The following is a 20265-nucleotide window of genomic DNA, read 5'->3' as shown; positions in this document are numbered from 1 at the left end:
GTGGAGACTAGGCGTCAAAGAGCTTCTTTGCTGGAAGAAGTTCAAGAAACGCCCACTGACGGATTCTGCCAGCGATTGAGACAGCCACGGGCGAGTGGCTGTCCGGACAGAAAGGGTTCACTCCGGCAACCCAGCCAGGTGTGGCGCCAACTTACGCACGAGCAACCCCTAGAACCATTACAGCAGCTTAATTCACTATGTTATGTTTTGGAACAGTTTCTATTACAAACCACCCCAATCACCGCTAAGCAATAGCAAGAGATTCCTGGTGTGTGTGTGTGTGTGTGTGTGTGTTTGAGTACTTAACCAGGGTTTGTGTTTCCTTGTTGTGTCCCGCACCCATGCCTTTCCCTGAGTGCTAATTATGTGAGGGTGAGCGGCTGTTGGGGAATCAAACCATCTTTAAATTAAAACACAGTTCACGAGCTGAGAAGCACCTAAGAGTACTGCTAATTAATCCTTTCGGCAACAATTTCTGAAACTGCTTTCCTAGAATATATTCCAGTTTCTCGGCTATTAATCTCACCGTCTACAGCCAGTCACTTCCCCTAGTCATGCTTACCCCAGCTTCTTTTAACGGGTAGCCAGCGCTGTGGTCTCTCTCAGGGCAGCTTTGCGAGAGCATCTGCTGCCAGTGCCCTTTGACATGTTCTCCAGCAAACATGTAGCCCTGTGTCCTTTTTTAAGGAAGCATCCCTCTCAGCTCCATCTGAGGCCTTGTATAAGCCACAGCCGTGATTAAAAATGCACTGATGCTTTGCAGGGGAATTACTTGCCAGCCGAGCAGGATTAGCGCGGTACGAAGGTTGCAGAAAAGGACCCGTTTCCTCAGCCCACGTTTCACCGATGTGTGGGCGGGAAGAGCTTTCCAAGGTTGTCAAGCTGCCTGTTATCTTCTGGTGCAGAGGAAAAAAACCACACACAAAGTGCTGGCCCTGGCATAGTTGGGCAGCCTTGCTTGTAGAAGAAATGCAGTTGAAACGAGTTTGCAAAGAGGCAGGTAGAAGAGGGCAGGAGCTCCTGTTCACAGAAGGGCTGTAGCTCAGCAGTAGAACACCTGCTTTGCATGCAGAAGACCCTAGATTCAATCCCTGGCATCTCCAGGAAGGGCTAGAGAATCACTGCTGGTCATTGTAGATAATATGGAGCTAGAGAGACAAATGTCTCTCTAGTACAAGGCAGCTTCCCATGAAGAAGAAGAAGAGATTTGGATTTGATATCCCACTTTATCACTACCCTAAGGAGTCTCAAAGCGGCTCACAATCTCCTTTCCCTTCCTCCCCCACAACAAACACTCTGTGAGGTGAATGAGGCTGAGAGACTTCAGAGAAGTGTGACTAGCCCAAGGTCACCCAGCAGCTGCATGTGGAGGAGCGGAGACGCAAACCTGGTTCACCAGATTACGAGTACACCACACTGGCTCCTTGAATGAACTGGTCCCCTGCTCCCTTGCATTTGGAAGTGGAATGAGCAGTGACACCCATGTATGGATGTTGATCCTCTGTACTCAATTGTATACACATCCTCATGCAAGGGAATTATTATCGTTGTTATTGCTGCTGCTGCTGCAGTTTATACACCACCCTTTATCAAAAGATCCCTGGCAGTGTACAGCATTAAAAACACATTACAGAACATCGATGATAAAATCATAATAGAAAGCATACTGTCAGACAGCCTAATAATAAAATAATCATCATAATAACAGCCGTCTCCCCTCACCCCCTACTTTCACAGGCCATAGATTATTTAATAGCCATAGGCCTGGGTAAAGAGGAATGTTTTTGCCTGGCACCTAAAGACATGTAATGATGGCCAGCCAGGCGAGCCTCTCTGGAGAGAGCATTCCACAATCGGGGAGCCACCACAGAAAAGGCCCACTCTCTTGTTGCCACCCTCTGAACCTCTCTGGGATGGGGGACATAGAGAAGGTGACAAGCACAGGGCCTTGGCTGGGTTTGTACCAGCACTTTGAAGTGGGCCTGGAAACTAATCAGCAGTTGCACCAGGATTGAAGTTACATGCTCAAATGATGTCCTAGTTACTTTGGCAATAGAAACAAGGATGCCCTCTTTCCCTGCCCCAAGCAGAGAGGATTGGAAAAACATTGGCACTAAATGGACACCCCCCCCAAAAAAAAAAAGTGTAAAGGGGTGCTAAGCAATGTGAACATCTGCTGTGCAATATTCCGTGCAACAACACCAAAAGAGATGTTATTTGTGACAGAGATAAAACAGCCCTCAGCGACATCTATCATCTTTATATAAAAATGCTTTAGCCCGAATGAATTATCAAGTAATTATTCTGATTATGAGAGCTCATGAGCGGTGTGTTTCATCAGTGCAAAGCATGGGTTTTGCCTTTCTTGTACTATATATTGCTAGCTTTGATGCATGGATATGTTGTACGCCGCCGTACAAGCATGCTACCTCTGGCTATTTATGTGTAGCAACAGCTCATTGTGTTATGCGTTGTGACACAGCTGCCATCCTTGCCCACCTAGCAGTTTACCTCTGCACTAAAAACAACAAGCTGGTAATAGTGGGAATGAACCTGAGCTGTTGTTGTTATTTATTTGTTAAATTTGTATACCTACCTGTACGTGTAGATCTCAGGGTTATGCATGGGTAGACCTGTATTAACACAACTGGACTGCCTGCCATGTATCGCAGGGGGATATTCTGTATCCTCTTTTGTTTGGAAGATGTTGGGAAAATAAAATTCCAGCTAACCTTGGTGGGAAGAAGCCCTTTTGTTTTAAATGAATCATTCACAAAGTATACTCATCTCTAGATGTGGCTCTCTGAGGGCTAAATGTTGTCATCAGATATGCACGCAGTCTCATTTTAATGCACATTTCTTATGTGCAGGTGGGGTAACATTCTTGATCTCTCTCACAGCGCCCTGTCGGAAATCTCACTGTCCCTGCCCAGCCGGGTCCCAGTACTGTGTGATATGTGGCTGATGATCATTAATGATGCTCCTGTTGAAAATAAGAATATGTAAGAATGGATTAATATCAGATGAAAATTTGAAGTCAGAATATGTGAGGATAAACAATTAAGGGTAAATTAAGAGGGTATGAATTTGCTGAACAAATTTTTAAATGGAATACAAAAAAGGAAGGTTTGAGGAAGTCATGAAAATAAGTAAATGAACGGTAAGATATTAGAAAGAGGGATTTTTCTTTTTTCTTTTTTCTTTTTTTTACTTATGTTAAACTTTGGTTTTTGTATCTTTTTTGTGTGTTCTTTGTTTACTGTTTATTGTTTTGTAACCTTTTCTTTGTTAAAAACTTAATAAATATTATTTAAAAAAAATTAATGATGCTCCTGTTGGAGAAAGATGCGCTTCTTTCTGTGATCTGTGAGCGCACAGAGCTGTGATGTGCACAAAGGTCCCCTGCCCATAATTACTTTCGCTGCAGAAGGCTGCTCTGCTTACACAAGGCAATTTGTGTGTATATATATTTCTTTGTTCGTTCCGAATATTTATATCCCGCTGTTCAGCATGCAAGATGATCCCACAGTGGGTTGCCAGTAAAATACCTAACCCAACAACCCAACCCGCAGGGAACACATCAACAAACTCTAAAAATATAAAATAGCAGCAAGATAAATAAATTACACAGCAGCAGGTATAGAGGCCAATAAATCACCCACAGGGCTGTGGAAATAAATAAGTGTTTAATTGATGCCAGCAACTTAAGAGTTGGCATTGTTTGGGTTTGCGAGGGAAGTTGAGGTGCCTGAGAATACCTTTTCCCTTGTCACTGTCTCATTGGAGGAAAAAGAGAGACCATCAAATGAGCAGCTCTTTCTGTGAAAGCGGATGGGAGAGCCTAGTCTCATTTGAGTAATTTGTAATAGGACTGGAATCCCTCAGAGCAGATCCAGTCACCTGAACAGACCATGAAATAGGCCCGTTCTGCTTTAGAGTGTCTTGGAAAGGAAAGATATCTACAACTTCCATCATCCCTATCTAACAGAACCCGTGGTCAGGGAAGTTGGGAACTGTAGTCCAGAAACACCTAGAGGCGCAAGTTTGGGAGACACTGCCTTAGTTCTCTCCCCTGAAGCCAAAGTGAAATTGAAATGACCACCTGTTTGTCTCCTGCCTAGCTGTGCCTCTTATTCCCACCACTCCATTCTCTTTAGAGTCTGCAGTTCTTAGCCACTGGGAACATGGGAGAAAGAGAAGGAAGTTGGCCTCAGAGGTACTATAAAAAGGAAAAAGAGAGCATAGCACCAGTTTGCCACATGTATACATATGTGTACAGGTTTTGCTTACAGTCCCATTCAGCACACCCATTCCCTCCCATCGAGAGAGGCTGAGTGTGAGCAGAACACAAACCTATATGCTTTCCTTTTTTTTTTTTTTATTAATTTTTTAGAAAAAATTTCTTTTACAGATTTAAATAACACATTCACATCCAATATAATGCCAAATTCTTTTGGACTTCCCCCCGCTCCCTCCACAATCCTCATAATTTTATATTTATTTCACATTTCCTTTATAATTGTATTGCCAGTTAATTAATCTTTGCAACTCTTATCCCTCCCACAATACCCTTTCTCATCACAAAGCCTCTTTAAATCCAACTAGCGTTGTCTGTTCATCACAAATATTTTCCAGATAAATCGTAAACTTTCTCCAGTCCTGTGTGAACTTGTGATCTTTCTGGTATCTGATTTTTCCTGTCAGTTTATCTAGTTCAGCAAAGTCCATCAATTTCCGTCTCCATTCTTCCAATGTTGGTAATTCTTCTTGTTTCCATTTTTGAGCCATTAAAATTCTTGCCGCAGTCACTGCATATTGAAAAAGTTTATAATCACTTCTATTAATTTCTCTTCCTGTAATTCCTAACAAGAAAGCTTCTGGTTTCTTCACAAACGTGTATTTAAACATCCTTTTCAACTCATTATATATCATTTCCCAAACCTATATGCTTTCAAACCTATATGCTTTCCATTTTTTCTGCAACCGTTAATCTCCCAAAACCTGGATTCTCACTTAAAACCTATTAAACGTCATATGAAAGAAAGCTATGGCAACTGGGGGGTGGGCGGGTATCTGCTGGTGTGAATGGAGGCTGCCTGAGCATGCATATATGTGTGTGTGTGTTAAAAAGCATGGGTTCGTTTATGTAAAGCACCGTGGGTGGAAACAGCTATATAAAGAAAACGATTATAGCAAAATGCTCTAGTTTTGTATCCTTGAAGATGGGAACGGCTTGGTAGTTGCTAAGAGCATTGTGGAAAGAGCTGTGGGAATCCACAGTTCACACCACGAAGGATGAAAACATGTTACCGGTCTTAGAAAATGAAGCTGCCGCAAACTTGGTTTTAAATGTAACTGTCAATAGGCCCTGTGTGCTGGGAAGGGACCATAGAAGTGTACAAAGAGTTCCAAGGATTGTATAAATGAACTTAGTCCATAGCAGCCCCCATGCCACAGTTGTTTCTAGTCATGTGACAGGCTGCTGTTGAAAGGGAAAGAGTTGAACACATCCCACTGGGCGAGCTGAGCTGTAGCCCTTAGGCTATCCCAAAATAGCCCTTTGGATCCCTGGTGTCTGATTCTGTAACTCATCAACTTTCTCTTGAGTCTGGTCAAGTCTGAGTCTGGTTCAGTCATTCCTGTCAAACTATAGCATGGTCATCAGGAACATGTTGTATAGACTTGCATCCTGGGGGTGGGGGAAGAAAGACCCTCATGCACTTTCTGCTTCATAAATGAATATAGTTTGACATGAGGTCTGAATCGGGTAACCAATCACCATTGTTTTCCCCCAAACCAGAAATGGAAAGCATTTCAAACAATGGTTCTGATCCTGGTTTGGAAGCCAACTATAGCCAGTTACAACCATAGTGACTGGTCTTTCATGAAGGTAACAGCAAACTGTGGTTTACCCTGAACCAAGGATGTGCAGGAGGGCATTATTACAGAGTGATGCTTACTCTAGTAGGCTAGTGACTTGTTCACGAAATGAAGGTTGGCTTTCCTTTTAAGATGAAGGGTTCGCCAATCCTCACATGGCAAACCAAGCTCTAAATAAACTATTCATAGTTTCCCAGCTGGTGTCCAGGAAGTTGGGAGTCTAACCAACCACATGACTGTTTACATCCAATATATTACCAGCCTGGTTAAAAAAGGAATGGACATGTGCAGAGGAAAGGCGCATGATTTCCCCACTGCATGCTTGGTATCAAAACTGTGGGTCAGCCATAACATCTCAACTGGGCCATGGGCAGGTCAGATTTTGTAGGAGCCGTCCGATGAGTGCAAATAGACATTCAAACTGGGGAGCAGAGGCAGGGGTCTTCTTTGGTGAGCAGCCAGGTATTGGAGAAGGAAGATTAAATGCCCGAGGAAGATCTGAAATAACGCTGCTCACATGAGTAGACCCATCGGGATTTGTACCTTTTGGATGACAGAACAACTGTTATTGTTGAAGCATATATTTCAATGGTGAATAATATTGACAGCCACTGGGTCTGACTTTCTTACAGTGCCTGAAACAGTATGTGGAGATTTTGATCAAGGAAGGCTTAGAAACAGCCATTAGCTGCCCTGATGCCTCCTGCCCGAAGCGAGGTCATCTTCAAGAAAATGAAGTACGTTTCCTGACACGAATTTGTCTTACGTAAAAGTTCAGCTCAGTTGTTATTGCAGATATTTGTGCGTGTTGCCGATATGTAACTTCTGCTCCAAGCTCATTGTCTATCTTTGCCTGTTATCCCTTTAGTTATCGCTATCATTAATCGGATGCTTGTATCTCTCTCTCTCTCATTCCCTCTCTCTCTTTAAAACAGATTGAGTGTATGGTTGCATCAGAAATCATGCAGAAGTATAAGAAGCTACAGTTTGAAAGAGGTATACAGCAGACATCCCAGGTGGCCCCAAACTGGGGGTTGTAGCCAACTAAATTCCACTCACAGTAGACCCACTGAAATTAATGTGCCCATGTTCATTAACTTCAAAGGGTCATCTCTGGGCATGACTAACATTGGATTCAATCTCGTGTGTGGAAAATACATTTCCAAACCACGAGGAAAAGGCGCTTTATTCTTATTTTTTTTAACCATGTGGGATGGTCTCCCCACGGAAATTCGAAATGTGCTGTCAATATTGTATTTCCAACAGATGTTAAAAACTTACCTGTTCATCCAGGCATTTATTGATTTTGATTACATGTATTACCACCTATTGTAGACTCTGTTTTAATGAGGCTACAGATACTATTTAACAAGGTTCTTATTTATTTTTCTTATGTCTTCGTTATACGGTTGTACATCACTTGGAACATTTTATAAACAAATGGTATTTAAATTTATTTATTTATTAAACTATTTATTAAACTGCTTCCCGTTGATATTCCACAGCCATACCAAAGAATAAGATATTGGATATGATCAGGAATTGGCATTCCACTGTGTGTGGCTTGATTCAAGATCAATTCTCCATCTTAGAAACGTTTGCCTTATGCTTGAGTCAGAACATTATCTTCCAAGGACAGGGATTTTCCAGCCCTACCTTGAGATGCTGTGGAATTGAACCCATGCAAAAGCATATTATATACATGCTCCTTCACTGAGCTGTGGCCTTTTCCCAATTGTAGTTTGTTTCCCCTACAGAAGTGCTTTTGGATCCTTGTCGGACTTGGTGCCCATCCTCTTCCTGCCAAGCGGTTTGTCAGCTTCAGGAATCAGGCCCCCAGAACCCCCAGCTGGTACAATGCAAATCTTGCGACATAGAATTTTGCTCGGCGTGCAAATCGAATTGGCATCCAGGACAAGGCTGTCAAGAAAATATGCCAATCAGCTACCTTCCAGGGGAAACAAGGTATAGAACTGTACATTACCAATTGATGTTGGCATAGTTCTTAACACATAACAGCTTCGCTCAGCAGTTGTTTTGTTTTTAAAAAGACTGATTTTCATTGTGATAGCCTCAGGTGTCTCCTTATTCACCTGTTATTTGAAGCCGTTTCTCCCTCCCATCACAAGACTGAAGCAGAAAAAGCCAACTCTGGCAGATAGATTGCCCTACTTCTGAAACCAGGTATATGCTAGGAATTCCTCAAGGTTCTGGAAGTTATAGGAAGTCACCTTGTCAATGTGGGTTACCTTTTGGACTGCGGCTCTTTGCCCTGCTGTTTGGTAAGAAGTCCATGTTCTGATGGAAATATTCCACACCATGGCACACCTGTGTTACTCAGTTTTCCTATGGAATTCTAATGCTGCTGATCAGCATGAGAAAAAGTCATGGAGCAGTCCTCCATCGCAAGTAACGTTGGAAGGAGCCCATAATTTTGTGCACAACTTAGCTCCCCGCCCCCAATTCTTGGGTTTATACAAATCAGATCTGGTATTGACGGGCAGACATATTACTAGTCAACCTGACTTATTTGAGGTTTGTAGAAGCTATTAAAACTGAATGATAAAGATGAAGGATGTGTAGTTTCAGTGGAAATGAAAATCCGCCTTTGATCTTGTGGCTGTGTGACAAATCCATGCAGACATAGGAATAGCTTCAGTCTGCGAAAGGGTCAGAGTGTTTTAAGAAATGCACCTTTTAAAAACCAAGAGCATTTTGTCAAGAATGAGCCAGTTCCAAGCGAAGGTTTGCAGCCAACTGCAGAAAGCAGCCAGGAACAGAGAGGCTTAGATCAGTGGTAGCCAAATACGACTCTCCAGCTGTTTGTGGGATACAGTTCCCATCATCCCTGACCACTGGTCCTATTAGCAAGGGGTGATGGGAGTTGTAGCCCAACAGCTGGAGGGACCGAGTTTGGCCACCACTGGCTTCGATTGTACTTAGGCTGGGCAAAGACCACAGCAGACAAGGGTAACTCTTGCGGACATTGGAATGTCGGTTGCCAAGGGAACAACAGAGCGGGCTGGAACACAGTCAAAGCTCTCAGAAAGCTCAAGCAGCCGCAAACAGTCTGTCAGAACGGGAAGAGGTTGGAGCTGATCCAATATCTCCTAAGAGTCATCAAATGGGAGGGCTGCTAGACAGGAAACAAAACGAGACAAGGTATGAAAGTTCAATATCTTCTGTATAAACCGGAAGGAGTCTTCAGAAGCGTCATCTTGATTGATGATGCTTTGTTAGAGCCGTCCAGAGCTATCTGTTTGTTTTTGCAATAAATCCTCCTTTTTAATTAACAACGCTTACCGTGTTACCAAGCCGGGAACCTGGACTCACGACACATTTCTCCCATAAAATTTCCAAAACATCTCTTCCAGCTCTGCTTATAAAATGGAAGAAGATGATGCACCCATCAAACGCTGCCCAAAATGCAAAGTTTACATTGAACGGGATGAAGGCTGTGCCCAAATGATGTGCAAAAACTGTAAACATGCCTTTTGCTGGTACTGTTTGGAATCACTTGACGTAAGTATACGTAGTTGAGTTTAAGATTGGAAGATGAAATTCCTTGATGCTATCCCTGTAATAAATTCCTGTTAATAAGGCATTCAAAATGTCCATTGATATAATATTCAAAAACTGTAAAGGGAAGCATTGAAATGTTAAAAGTCCCAGAAAATTAGGTTGCCTCTGTAGACATAAATACAGACTGTGGCATACATTTAGCTGTACTGCAGCAAACAATTAGCAAGATACCATTACAAGAACTAACATTGTTACAAAAAGTTAGAGTTCATACATATTTATGACATAAAAAGCGCCATCATCTGGGACAGAAGTGAAAATTTAGGTTGGAGTTACTTTGGCCATATCAGGGTTTAGGCTTTGGCTTAGCTGCTGCTGAAAGCAAATGTAGCTTTGTTTTAGAGATACATTTTTTGTTGCTAAATTTAGGGCTGTTTCTGTGTGATGGTGGTTTTGTGAATTCTTCTGAATACGATGGGCTGTTTAATCTTTAAGTTTTGGTACTGAATGTTTCGATGTGGGATGTGTTTGAATCGGCCTGTTAAATGTTGATTCTCTGCTGCTGTAAACTTGTTGGTATGGTTTTTGTGTTTTTAAGCAATGAACTGTTTTGAAAAGTTAGGGTTACATTTTTTGTTACATAATATTGTTTTACTGTTATACCGATTATGGCACCTTGGGCATGGTTTAACTGCAGAAAAAGAGCACAAGAACAAACCCTGAAATGGGATGAACTGGGGAAGGGGTCTTATTTGTACTATCTCAGGTCAGGCATACAGTGGTACCTCTAGTTACGAACTTAATTCGTTCTGGAGGTCCATTCTTAACCTGAAACTGTTCTTAACTAGAGGCGTGCTTTCGCTAATGGGGTCTCTTGCTGCTGTGCTGCCAGCACACAATTTCCGTTCTCATCCTGGGTCAAAGTTCTCAACTCGAGGTAACTCTTCCAGGTTAGCGGAGTTTGTAACCTGGAGCATTTGTAACCTGAGGTGTTTGTAGCTCGAGGTACCACTGTATTACCTTTTCCTTCTTTTGTCTTTAAGTTTTTTTGTTTTTGTCTTTTACACTCCTCCTGGCATTAACTCACAGCGCTGAAAGGGCTGCTGCCAATTTTGTAGATTGCACAGTGGCCCACTTCGGCCTAAACCTGTGAAATATGCGTTATTGGGTTCCACGGGGCCCTTTCTGCAGTTAATATTGACTTTGCGCTCCATGCCATAGAGGTGAGTGGTCTGACTCATTTATGCTGGCTGTTAGCTGCTCTCTGTTCCAAAGGAGCCAACTCAGTGATGTCATTCCACTTGGCACAGCAGCGGAATCCATAGCTTGTGACGTTGCCATTGCATTGTGAAATGTGACCGATGTGCCAAAAGTAGATAGGGAAAAAAATGAAAATTGACCTTTGGGGGTGGGGGCGGAAAAACAGGGAGAAGTACCATTCACTCCTCTCTCTCTCTCTCTAGCCTGTGGCAGGATCCTAGAACTGCAGTCCTCTGCACATTTACTTGGGAGTAAGCTCTGCTTGCTAAACCCAGTAGGACTTATTTCTGAGTACGCAATTGGACTCCCAATCGAAATTATTCAGCCCTCATTGCAAATCAGTTTTATTATCAAAATTTGCAGACTTTCAGCTGTTTGCTGAAAACAAGAAGCAATTGAAATAGCTCAACCCAACGGGTGCTTCAAGTAGTTTCCGAAAATTCAGCTGAAATTGCAACCATACCTGCTAAGTGAAAAGGTTTTGTAACCAAAAGGTTTGGTAACCTTTTGACTGCTTGTCAAGAGTCAAGTTCTCAACCACGGCTGAAATAATATATATGCATATTTCCCCCTCTCCTTTTATTGACACTTTACAGGATGACTTCCTTCTTATACATTATGACAAGGGACCTTGCCGAAATAAGCTCGGTCATTCCAGGGCATCAGTTATTTGGCACAGAACGCAGGTAGGTGTCGATGTGACTTTGCATATCTGCTGGTCCCCCCTCCCCCAATTTTCGTCTTATTCATGAAAAAAGTGAATGTGGGGAATTGTGAGTTAGAAGAGGGAAAATGGCATGAGGAAAATGGGAAGTTTTTAAAAAGCAATGTTAGCTGGCTTGCCTCGCATACAAGTATTGCTGATGAAAGCTGATCTGAGGTGCAGAAACAATAGTTCCTCTTCAAGGTGGAGAGACTACAGAGTCACGTTCCAGGAAAATAGAGGCAGTTACCCAACTTGCAATGAGGTGGAGAGTAAGGTAAAATTGGGGTCTCAGTCAGTTATTCTCTGTAGTTTCTGTGGGTATGTAGCTGCTAGATTTCTGCTGGGCAGAAACAAAACACCCCTGAGAGGTGTTGCAGGATTTACAGACTTTAGTCCACAAACCCAAGATAACATATTTTGATCGAAGTGGCCCACAAGACAGATTGATAGCCGTTAAAACCTACCATGTTTATTTTGACATAGAAGAACCTTGGAAGAATAATATTAAAAGAGCAACTGAGCTTTTATTACTACAGCAGGCAATGTGTTGTTCATGCCAAAATTACACTTCAGAGATGATGTATAGCAGGAGATTGCAGAGAGGGAAGCAGACATATTTTTCAGGGGATTCGGGGAAAGCCCATGTTAAGCACAATAATAAATTCGCCGCTCCACAAAAATATAAATATTTGAGGAATTATTGGGGGGTGGGAAGGGAAATGAAATGAAAACCTCCAAATATACTATTATATAATACAGTAAGTAATGCATGCCATTCCTTATTTTGAATGTTGTTCAACAGTACCACCTGCTGGCCAAAAACAAATTGACTTTTTCAAGACCAATAAAGAGAAAGTTAAGTAATCTGAATCTGAAGCAAAAAGAAAGAAAGAAAGATTATTATAAAGTGGCTTTTTTTAAATAAGAAAAACCCTCCACCCAAATCATCCCTGTTTAACTTTAAGACAGTTATGTTAGTGGATGTATTACGTCAAACGCTAAAGGCTGCACCTGTTGTACTTTCCTTTAGCTGGACAATTTTATAAATCATTGGAACCATACTTTTCAAGTAGGTCAGCAATTTGGAGATTTTGATCCTCCATGAAAGTGAATCCTTAGATGCATATTGAACAAGGTATGAATCCCATACCTCCTCATTGGCTACCCTGGGGAGTGCGTAATTCCATGGATAAGCTCAGGGCCTTTCATGAGACAGGTGACAGGAGTGCAAAACAGTTGAAACTGCAGTTGCCAGCCCTTTATTCTGTGTCTGTGTGTGTGTGTTGCAACAGTGTGCAACCCCTTGCCACTGAACAGTTTGGAAGGGGGTGGGGAGAACTCTTCCCCCAGTCCCCCTTCAAGCAGATTATTTGAGAACAACCGCTGGCATACGTGATCTTCTTTCTTTTTCTTTTTTTATCCAGGTCGTGGGGATCTTTGCAGGATTTGGTCTGTTACTGTTAGTGGCCTCCCCTTTCCTTCTGCTTGCTACCCCATTCGTGCTTTGCTGCAAGTGCAAGTGTAGTAAAGGAGACGATGACCCCCTCCCGACTTAAGGTGGAGTGAAAGTGGGACTGGCTCATCATCGCAGTGCATTTCCTACTCACCCACCCTCTTCTTGCACTTGACATTGCGTTGGCCTTACTTGCCCTGATTCCCGACGTTGCAGGAGACGCTACGATTCCCAGCGACCTTGCCCGCAAGTCGGTTTACAGAGTGCAAGGCATATCCTGGTGTGTTTCAGGGGGTCCAGCGTGAATCAACACAAGGCTATGTTGTAACGCAAGGCTACGTTGGCCGATTTGGAACTGAGACGCTACGGTGTCGAAACAAAGCCCGTTCAGCATATCTATTTGCATCAAATTGAGGTGTTAGACATGTGTGTTTTAAGAATCGCTTACCATTAAAAAAAAGAAAAGAAAAATCAGCCCATTTTAAAGTGTGACTTTAAATACCTTGTCTAATGAAACTGAAGTCTCTGTTAATATTTGCCCTGGGAAAATATTGAGCATCCACACATCAATGAAGCTGTTTCCCATGCAACATTATAAGAACAATCTGGTCACGTACGTATAGGCCAGGAATGTTTGAGGGTGGGAGCTGATGCAGCCCTCCAAGCAAATGTTTCTGCATCCCTCATGCCACCAAATTTGGTAGTGACACTAAAAAAGTAGACACAGCCTGGGGGGGGGGGGATAGAAACCTTTCTGCCCACCCCAGCACCAGCTAGGGATCCCCTTTTCCCCATAATGGGGGATTGGATATGATTGGGCTGTAGCCCCCGCTTCTCAGCTGATCTGCATGCATCTGTGTGTTGTCCATGAGCATGTGAGAGTATGGGGAAGCAAGCTGCACCCGCCGCTGGCATGGAGGGTTAGCAAAGTGTGAATGCATCTATTAAAAAAGGTTAGCCACCCCTGACATAGGGCATCCTATGCCTATATCTTTTCAATAGGATGCCTCCTAACATTTTGGGAAACGTGAACTATTTGTGGGGATGCACATTTGTTCTTTGGAACAGAAAAAGAAATTGCAAACCATTGAGGCTGAGATACACAACCCAGACCTGCTATTATTATCAAGGCTCTTTTTTTTTTTTAAAAAAAAGATGTTGGTATTCCTTTTCTTTGAAAGTCTGTCCGACATACTTTTCTACATCTCTCTCACCCGTTACGTGGCTACGTATTGCATAAATAGGGCTACCTCTGGTCAGGTATCTTTTTATGTACCTAAATGTCATTTTAAGCCAAATAGATCTTCTCCTGAATAGAATGAAGAGGGAAGAAGGAAAGAGTGTTGTATTGAGCCTTACATCCATCTCAGTGCATGAGATGTAAATTTATTTGTACAATCATCTCCACCCTATAGAGTATGCAGATTTTTAGGCTCTCTGAGTTTGCTTTGTTTTCACTTTTCTTTGATTAATGCAAGCACCCGCAGTTGTAATATAAAGAGTCTGTTGAGATTGATAGGTTTTTCAGTCCATTTTTAAAATGGTTATATCTCGTGCTGTATGATACTGTGACAACAAACATTTTGTTCTGTTTGTTTTTAAGCAGCCCTCCCCTCACCTTCGTTTTTCTTTGTTTATCATTTTGCTGCTCTGTTTGTTGTCCCGGGTCTTGCCTAAATTGAGGTGCTGCCATTATCCTGAAGGAGAACGATGTGGACATCAACTTACTATATCGATAGGCTACTCTATGTGAGTCTTTCATGCTGCTTTGGGTGAGAACTGTAAACAGACTCTCTCAAAAGCACGTAGGTTTCCATAGTAGGAAAAAGTATGAGTTGAAAATGTAGTATATAATCAAAATGAAACGTGATCCCGAAGAATGAAGACAATGGGAAATCTTTCGATGCCTGTGCAATGACAGTGAACAGGAGCTAGGCCTACATCTCAGGTAGGTGACAACCAAAAATTTCCAGGCATTAAGTACACAGCAGTGGGGATTGGGCAGGTAGCTTGTGAATCTAATGTACACCTGGTTCATGCTGTTCCCCACATTCCAAATAATCGATCCATTGATTGCAGGAGGGAAAGGAACCTGTTCTGTCTATCTTTGGACCTTGTTTTATATACTAATTCGCCCAATCAACAGCATCATATGTTGCTGTGGAGGTACCCCCTCAGACATCAAAGTGAGGATGGTTTGCCTGCTCCTGTCAAGTTGCACAGGCCGTCTTGTATGGAAACACTTAGTCCTCTGCTGTGTTTTCGGCTATTCCGCTTACGAAGTTAACAAATTCACTGCCTGGCTCTCCCATTTCTCACCCTTTCAAATAAAGATGGAGCTGAGGCAGCGAGCATCGGTGAAAAGTGGAAGAGACCCGCTAAGGTGGGCACTCGCTTTTGTTCTCTCTGGTTACCTCAGGTTGCTGACTGCGACTTTGTTTTGTGTGTGCTTGCTTGTGGGTGGTACAGAACCTCCAGAGGAGTTCTGTCCATCAGACGACAAAAAAATCCAAAGTTGCATCACACTAGAAGCAAAATGGCGTTAGAGGGACACTTCTTTTCTTGCCTTTGGGTTGCAGACTCCGTCTTATCTTTGGAAGCCATGCTGTTCCGAACATATCACGTCCTCAAAGAATACTTCAATGAGGGGGGGGGGGGAACCTCCTTTAATATTAAACCAGACACTGAAATCGCTTTTGCATCCTGCATATCAGACACATCACACTGTATTTTAAGTTTGGGTCCTTGCTTTGAATCAAGTAGTTGCCATTTGTTGGGAATCACATATTTTGACTATCAGTATTGCTTTGAAATGGGGGGGGGGGGGGGCGTGATATAACATGAACTTATTTAAACTTTAAATTTCAAGCCTCTGTAGAGGAACATCAGATATTAGCATTTTTATTGTCATTCTAATGAAGGGTGGAGCTCATCTACTGGTATCACTTGTATTTTATTTCTGTACTGTTGCTGCTTCTAGTGCATTGCCTTAAATCCCTTTTAAATGGACATAATGCATTTTGTTTTGGACAATACTGATGTAAAGCTTATTCCATGGCCTAGGACGTTCCAACCCCTACCAGCTGACCTGGGTTATACTTCTACACATGCTAAAATGAGAGCAGCAACTAGCAAAATGTTCTGCCACACCTGGTCCCTAAAACTTTAGACCAAACTCCAGTGTATGCCAAATTGAGCTTCACCCATGTGGGGCAAGTCATTTTGACTGCATCTTTCCTTGCCCACCTATAAACAAACCTCATTTTGCAGGAGTCTTGTGTCTTTCAAGCTTCTCTGGGAAGCGCTTGGGGTACAATTCTAGTTGTCTTCACCTTCAACCCTTATACCATACAAAGTCACCATTTTTCTAATGTTGGGCATGGCAGTGTTTTAGATAATGTTTTATTCTGTATACCTTTGGGCTGCAAAAAAATAAATAAATCAGAACTATTTAGACCAATTCTTCGTATGCAACAAATGGTCTAGTGTAGTTAGCACAATATCTTTTTGTCTGAAGCAGAGCGACAGAAATTTTGGACATATGAACCATGTTAAGAAATATATACATACAAATACTTGTTTGCAATTGTAAATATTTGGCTGGGAGAGAAAGTAATAGTTTATTTCCTAGAGCTGCTTCCTCTATGGGTTTGGGTTTCTGAATTACTTGATCTTCTTTGCAATATCGCACTAATGCATTAGGAATCCATCATGGTTCCATTTTTGATTTTCAGACTTTGTTCATGCTGCTATGCGTGCACACAATGTGTCACAGTTTTCAGTTCCTTCTCATTTGTTTTTAACGAACATCAGTGCATATACATGCTTGTTGATGTCCCTTTTTTTTTTAAAGTCCACCTGAGGCAATGCTATGATTGCACCAAGATCCTTTGAAGGCCTTTTTTTTATCCATACTTCAATTTAATTTCCTGCGCACCAGTAACCTGTAGGAGAGAGGGTGGTACAAAAAAAGTGAACTGAAAACTGCAGTAAATTCCAAAAATAATGTTGAAAAAAGTCTTAAGTTGAACAAGAAAAAAGGGTGAGGGAATGCAGGACAGAGCCAACCCATGGAACTCATCTCTGGTTTTGTGTGTGTGTATCAAAGCTCTTTGGCCTGGTTAGCTTCACAAAGAGATTTCTCCCAGGGACTCTACTGAAGATGGACAATAATGGATTTAGTTGATGGTGATGGCATTAGGGATTTCCAAACAGCTTGTAATCACGCTTACTTACTAATACTCTTCCATAAAGTAAACGCCTGTCATTTGTGTTTAAAGCCCCATGATGGTTCTGGCTTTGTTAATGTGTGTATCTTTCTTAACAAAGATGAGGAACCTTTGGTACAGGTATAGGTATGTGCCCTATAAACAAATCCCTCCCTTACTCATTTTACCATGGATGTATTTTTAACCTTGTATAGAGAAGCACGGAGGAGTCATGCATATGTATAAATGATGTATTTGACTAGTGTAAAAAGAATTTAATTTTTGTTTTCTGTATTTGAAATGTAACTACATTTCGTGCCACTAACACTGTGATGTATAAAAGAGCTGTTGAATGCCTTTGAATGTTGTTTTGTACTTCGAATCATATTGAAGAGTTTTATTTGTAATTTCAATAGATATTTTAAATGAACCTGTCTCCTGTCAGAAGTTTGTTTATTCCCCTCTTCCCTCTCAGCATAATAGCCTTCTCATGGGCTTGTTCTCAATGAGAAGTCAACACAAAGTGATTATTTTTTCAGGGCTATGCATTGGATGTTTTCAACTGCAAAAAGAAAAACACATTTAAGGTTTGCATCCTGGTCAGCAATAAGCCACAGGGGCTACTGGTTTATTTCAGCTAAACTATTTTCTTCCATCACGTGCAATATGTGCTTCATCTGTCTGGCTGCTTGCAAGAACAGTACAAAGAACCATCCACCATGAAACTGAGCAATGATAGAGATTCAGCCACCAGAATCTCTATCAGCAGCTTTAGCTGATAGAGATTCTGGTGGCTCCAACCCTTTCTGTTGTTCCCAGTCAACCCATATCAGAGTGACAAGATTTCGATCTTGCCCAATGTTTCACTAACATCCTGCTTGCTACTTCTGCTCCACATAACCCAACCACCTCAAATTGGTGAAGAAATAATAATATTTCAATGTCAGATCTGTCCACAGTCCTGCGGCTGTCAAAAGGCCCAGTTTAAACTTAAAAGCCTGGGGTGTTTCCAATAATATTTTGTCCCAAACTAACCCCCTGCCTGTAAGCAGGGCCTGGTTGCCCCTTCCCCAACCTTGCATGCTTTCTCCCTGCACTTCTATACAGGCTGATTTTGTATGTGTCATCCCCACTGCTATATTTATTTTTAGAAAAAGAGGTGCCAGAACTCACCGTGAATGCCTCCCTTGTTCTCTTATAATGGCAATGGTGCCCACCTGAGAGGAGCCAGAACCGCGTTCCGGCTGGAAAAAAAAAAAAAAAAGCTGGTCATCCCTATGTTTAATCCTCAATCACTCAGTTGATTTCCCATTGGGGAATAAGCTGTATCTTTGAAGCTTGCATTTGTGTGCAGGATCACATTTGGACAGGAAGGTGAGCATGGGCACAGTGACGACAAGTGTGCCTTAACTTTGATCTGCCAAATCGAGATGAAATTATCATCGGAACTCACTCAGTCCTTTATTTTCTCCTTCCTGGAATCAAAACACAATCATTACTGCTTTTCCCCCAAAACGCTATCCTTACTGCTTTTTCCCCATTAACGAATCTCTGCACAAGAGGCACCGCAAAGCAACTTAAAAGGAAGAACCCTTAGGATCATGTAACGACTTTTGTATAGTAAATTGAGAGTTCAACCTGTGCCTTTGGAGATGTAAACAGAAACGAGGTCAAAATGCCAGCATGCTCAAGACAGCCATAAGATTTGCAGACATCTCTCTGGAAAATGCTTCGGGTGATATCTAACCCGAAGAAGAATTCCTAGCTTCCCTTGCCTGTCACTCCAGCCCTCTCTCCCAAAACAAATTTTGCCCCATGCATTCATATATCTGGTAAGCTGGAATGACAGTGGCCAGGCACACAAGGTTTTCCCCTCCCTCATCCATCACCCTGACCTACTTGGTAGCAGTGTGCCAGCATCTAAAGCCCAAGTGACTGTCAGAAATTTACCCAGGAGGGCTAGGTGAGTGTCATTGCTAAGTATACTGAGGAGCGAGAAAGGGAGGGAAAAGAAGAACAAGGGTTTAATGGGAACCTCACCTCTAGTGATCCCTTGTCCCTGTCACTTATGGAGGAAAGGAGAAGAAGTTGGACTTTTGTTTTGGAGGATTGCGGGTGAAGGCACTGGCAGAGACCTTTTTTTGGTATGGGCAAGGGTAGATTTCCAAACCCCTATATTGGCTTAGAAAAATTATTAGATTTCCTTGTTTCCCCAGGAAAATTCATCATTTCCACAACAGCACATTTGAGAAGTGATTCAGTCTGTTATTTGTGTACACTTATTTGTGAAGATGAATTGACCACTCTAGTGCTATATCAAGTTTAATTTAAAATAAGAAGAATAAAGAAGGGTGCGAAAAGAACAGCCTTTTTGTTTTCAAGCTATGGATAAATAAGGCCTGCCTAGTTTTCACCTCTCTAAACAGAATGCAGCCTATCAGCCATATATTCACACTGTAAACATTTTTTTAAAAATCTGGTTTGCAATCTCAGGCAAGCCACTAAAAGCAAGTTTATTGAACCGCTAATAGCCCCCAGTTTTGATATGAGTTGTATTCAGCCTGGTTGGGCTGTTGAACAGGTCTCAGTTAAATCAAACCCAATAGATACACAATGATGGGATTTTTTTAATGAATATTTGGCAAGTAAAGTGTAAAAGAAAATCAAAAAATGTGCAGTTATTACCATGAGAGTGTCATTTTTGTCATTATAATAAATACTTTGTCTAGCCATGCTAGAAATGTGAGCTACCAACATAAAGATTTCCAGGCAAAGACCACCATGCATACATTTTATGCTTCAATAAATGTTGGTTGTTCATCCTGAAAACTGAATGGCTAAAGGCCCCACAATTGTTACTTTAATGATGCAATTCTGCCCGTTTCTTTTACAAGCAAGTGGGTTTTTAAGCATCTCATATTTTCACTTATTTTGCTAGGAAACCAGCAGGGCGCAGTCTTTACACACATTAAAGTATGTCAAACAGCTTCCTTGATCAAATATTTAGCATGCATCACATAAGAAATAAATTTATTGTAGTGCAGATCCACTAAACATTATTTTGTGTGATAAACATTATCAGTGATCACTTAATCCTTGCTGACAATGAGGCAGGCACATGCTTAGGCCGCTGCAGAACATTGTTAACCCGTCTTTTATTGCATATTAGAATGCTCTGTTTTAGGAAAAATACACAAATGAAAGCGAGTGGGATATTACTTTAACTGAGGTCAAGC

The 20265-nt window shown here is 41.9% G+C and overlaps 1 protein-coding gene across 1 annotated transcript in view; it reads left to right on the top strand.

Annotated features, from left to right (window-relative positions):
• The window catches only part of RNF144A (ring finger protein 144A), a 63035-nt gene extending 45576 nt beyond the window's left edge, over positions 1 to 17459 (top strand). Inside the window, exons 3-8 of the mRNA XM_079970161.1 lie at positions 6513 to 6617; positions 6816 to 6876; positions 7638 to 7845; positions 9255 to 9402; positions 11259 to 11348; positions 12793 to 17459. Coding sequence (XP_079826287.1) covers positions 6513 to 6617; positions 6816 to 6876; positions 7638 to 7845; positions 9255 to 9402; positions 11259 to 11348; positions 12793 to 12924 — 744 coding nt within the window. The 3' untranslated portion in view covers positions 12925 to 17459. The remainder of the gene's footprint in view (positions 1 to 6512; positions 6618 to 6815; positions 6877 to 7637; positions 7846 to 9254; positions 9403 to 11258; positions 11349 to 12792) is intronic.
• Positions 17460 to 20265: the final 2806 nt, after the last annotated feature.

This window comes from Podarcis cretensis (genome assembly GCF_951804945.1).
Source record: "Podarcis cretensis genome assembly, chromosome: 3".
NCBI classification, from domain to species: Eukaryota; Metazoa; Chordata; class Lepidosauria; order Squamata; family Lacertidae; genus Podarcis; species Podarcis cretensis.
Note: the sequence above shows the minus strand (reverse complement) of the source record. Positions and strands in the feature narration are given on the sequence as shown.